Source organism: Henckelia pumila, chromosome 2 (assembly GCF_033568475.1).
Source record: "Henckelia pumila isolate YLH828 chromosome 2, ASM3356847v2, whole genome shotgun sequence".
Classification (NCBI taxonomy): domain Eukaryota; kingdom Viridiplantae; phylum Streptophyta; class Magnoliopsida; order Lamiales; family Gesneriaceae; genus Henckelia; species Henckelia pumila.
Window position 1 is genome coordinate 108671987 of NC_133121.1, and position 2765 is coordinate 108674751.

A 2765-nucleotide genomic window follows, 5' to 3' on the forward strand; every position below is an offset into this window, starting at 1 on the left:
GTAAGAACATTAAATTCTTGCCCATGGAAGCCGCCTTCCATGCTTACAACTGCATGATTAATGTGGAAGAAACAGTGCTCAAAAGCAACAATTCCCACAAGATTTCCATTATCCAGTACTTTCCCACCTCTCTATATCTTTTTAATCATAAAGAAACTAATTATTACACGAAACATAATTCCAAAAACAATGAAAACAGAACCGAAATCACCCCCTTCGCCTTTTCTGCACTATAAATATTCCACCATTGTCATTCATTTGTCTCGACAAATTAATTTCGAAGAATCCATACATCGGTGTGAGCTTCAATCAAATAGGTGGCCTCTCTTTGTAAACTAATTAAAAACAAAACAGCCCATTTTCTCTTGTCTCTTCCCCTGTTTTCTTACACAAAACAGAGTGAGACCAAAATCTCATTTTCGATTAGTTTAATGTATATATGTTTTGTTACTGATATTTGACAGGCTATGGAAAAGGTGAACTCGAAGCTGTACTTGGAGAACTGCTACATCATGAAGGAGAACGACAGGCTGAGGAAGAAGGCGGCCATTCTCAACCAAGAAAACCAGGCTTTGCTCGGCCAGCTCCGACAGAAACTGGCCGTCGCCGCCGCCGCCACCACCGCTCCAATCCCAGATCTCAATATGTCCTCCGCCGCCACACCCTCCTCCAAATCCAACAAATGATATTGAGATAAACAAACATATATATAGTCCTCCATCCGCAAAACTTTTTATTTTCGCTTTTTAATTATATTTTAGGTTAATCTACTGCAATGCGAATAGGAGTGTGGATAGATAAAATGGGGTGTCGTTAATTTTTAGCTGTAGGGTGGAAAATCAGGGTAGTCTCCATCAATATTACTGTTCTATGAAACAACCTTATATTCTCCGAATATATTAATCAATATATATATATATCTTTTTTTTTAGCATAATCAATATATATATCTTATTATTATTATATATAAATGTTTCGACGGGCCGGGTACATTTCTTGTAACAAAATTTCATATTGTACTGTATCGTATATGCATTTTCAGCTGCTGTTTGCATAAATATTTCAATTGGCTTACAGAACTTCTGTTAATTAGTTAGATTATCATTTATCTAACCAGTATATACATGCGGTCGATGTAAGATATATGACATACACTATCATTGGGTTCATTTTAGATTTAAAATCTATCCCATCATTTTGCAACAACTCCAAGAAATTTTCTATCTAAACAACTATAGTCAATAATGATTCTTTGATTTCCATGGAAGAAGTAAGTTAAAGTGAATTTCAAATCCACTCCATATAAAGGTAATGTTTGGAAGAGTTTTTAGGAAACACTTTTCAGCTTTTCGATAACAAAATTTTAAATTTTTGTTAACGACAAGTTGAAAAGTATTTTTAAGAAGCTCTACCAAACATTATCTAAGTGTAATTTCGGTAATAATTGTGATAAATTTCAAATGACACTTATCAAATTCAATTCTTCAAAACAAATGTATCAGTTCAAGCAAGCGCACCGTCGTGTTACAAAAAATCATATAGAAGACTATTCTGTAATTTTCTTCGTTGACAATGAGGGAGAAATTTCGAAAATAACACGTGTAAGTTAAACCAATCAATATATATTAATTTATTTATTTTAACCATTATTTTACCATGTTGCATAATACTTTGTTATCATATTTTATTATAATTATAATAATCATTATTAATTAATTAAATAAAAGAAAAAACTGTAATTTTGGTCTGATATGTATGTCATTTTGTGATTTCGGTCTTCTATGTTTTCATATTTTAATTTTAGTCCTGTATGTTTTGATTTTTGCCAATTTAAGTCATTTTTTTCGTAAATGCTCACATGACACTATACACGTCAGCTCTATATCAACACTTCATTGGTGTCACATCAACGTCACATCAAAAAAAGAACTAAAATCACCAAAAAAACAAAGCTAACGGACCAAAACTGTAATTTAAAAATATAAAAGACCAAAATCGCAAAGTGACAAAACATATTGGAACCAAACAAGCAATTTTCCCTAAATAAAAATATACCATTGAATGGCCTCGGCAGCAATTTCCCCTAAATAAAAATATACCATTGAATAGGCTTGGGCCGTTATATGAAGCTACATACTTAAATCCAATCTCATGATCCCGCCTCAAAATCATACTAGTATCGGGCGAATTTTGTTTTGTTTGGGCTGGTTGAGCTCGAGCGACCAATTAGATTTTTTTTAAGGAAACACAAAAAACAAGAAATAATGCCACTGAAGCTCCGACCCGCATATCTGACTCGAACGTGTTGATCCGACCCGAATAGAGCCCGCACGTGGGTGTTTATCAGCTGGGGGAGAAGAGAAAAACGGCAGCAATGGATACGTGTAAACATAGGGCAACACAGGGCTCTGCTTCCGAAACTGTATCGAAGACACATGTACAACACGTGTCCCTAGCCATGCAGCACCTCTTTTGTTTGCTTCCGGGCAAAACCCTAATTCGGCAACTTTTTTTTATTTTCTGCCATCTTCGAACCCGGCAAATTACTTGCTGCTCCTGCAAGTAAAAAACCCTTTTCCAAATCTTGCCGATTCTCTCTCCATATGGATTTAATATTTATAAATAAATAAATACACGCACACATACAAGTGTGCTGTTTATGTGTAGTGTGCAGTACTTGTACAAAGTGCATGTAAATGCTAGGGGTTTTGTAGACTGGCAACTTTTTCTTTTGCCCCATTTTTATGGTTTGGTGTTTTTGCAGC

At 34.7% G+C, this 2765-nt stretch overlaps 1 protein-coding gene across 1 annotated transcript; it reads left to right on the plus strand.

Annotated features, from left to right (window-relative positions):
• Positions 1–866, plus strand: LOC140880855 (protein LITTLE ZIPPER 3). Its single transcript, XM_073285686.1, has 2 exons — positions 1–317; positions 465–866. Exon 2 carries the CDS (start codon positions 468–470, stop codon positions 684–686), a length of 219 nt encoding a protein of 72 aa, XP_073141787.1. The 5' UTR covers positions 1–317; positions 465–467; the 3' UTR covers positions 687–866.
• Positions 867–2765: the final 1899 nt, after the last annotated feature.

Bases quoted from the DNA above. Each gene is read 5' to 3' on its own strand.
- LOC140880855 (XM_073285686.1), top strand. From the start codon at position 468: ATGGAAAAGGTGAACTCGAAGCTGTACTTGGAGAACTGCTACATCATG.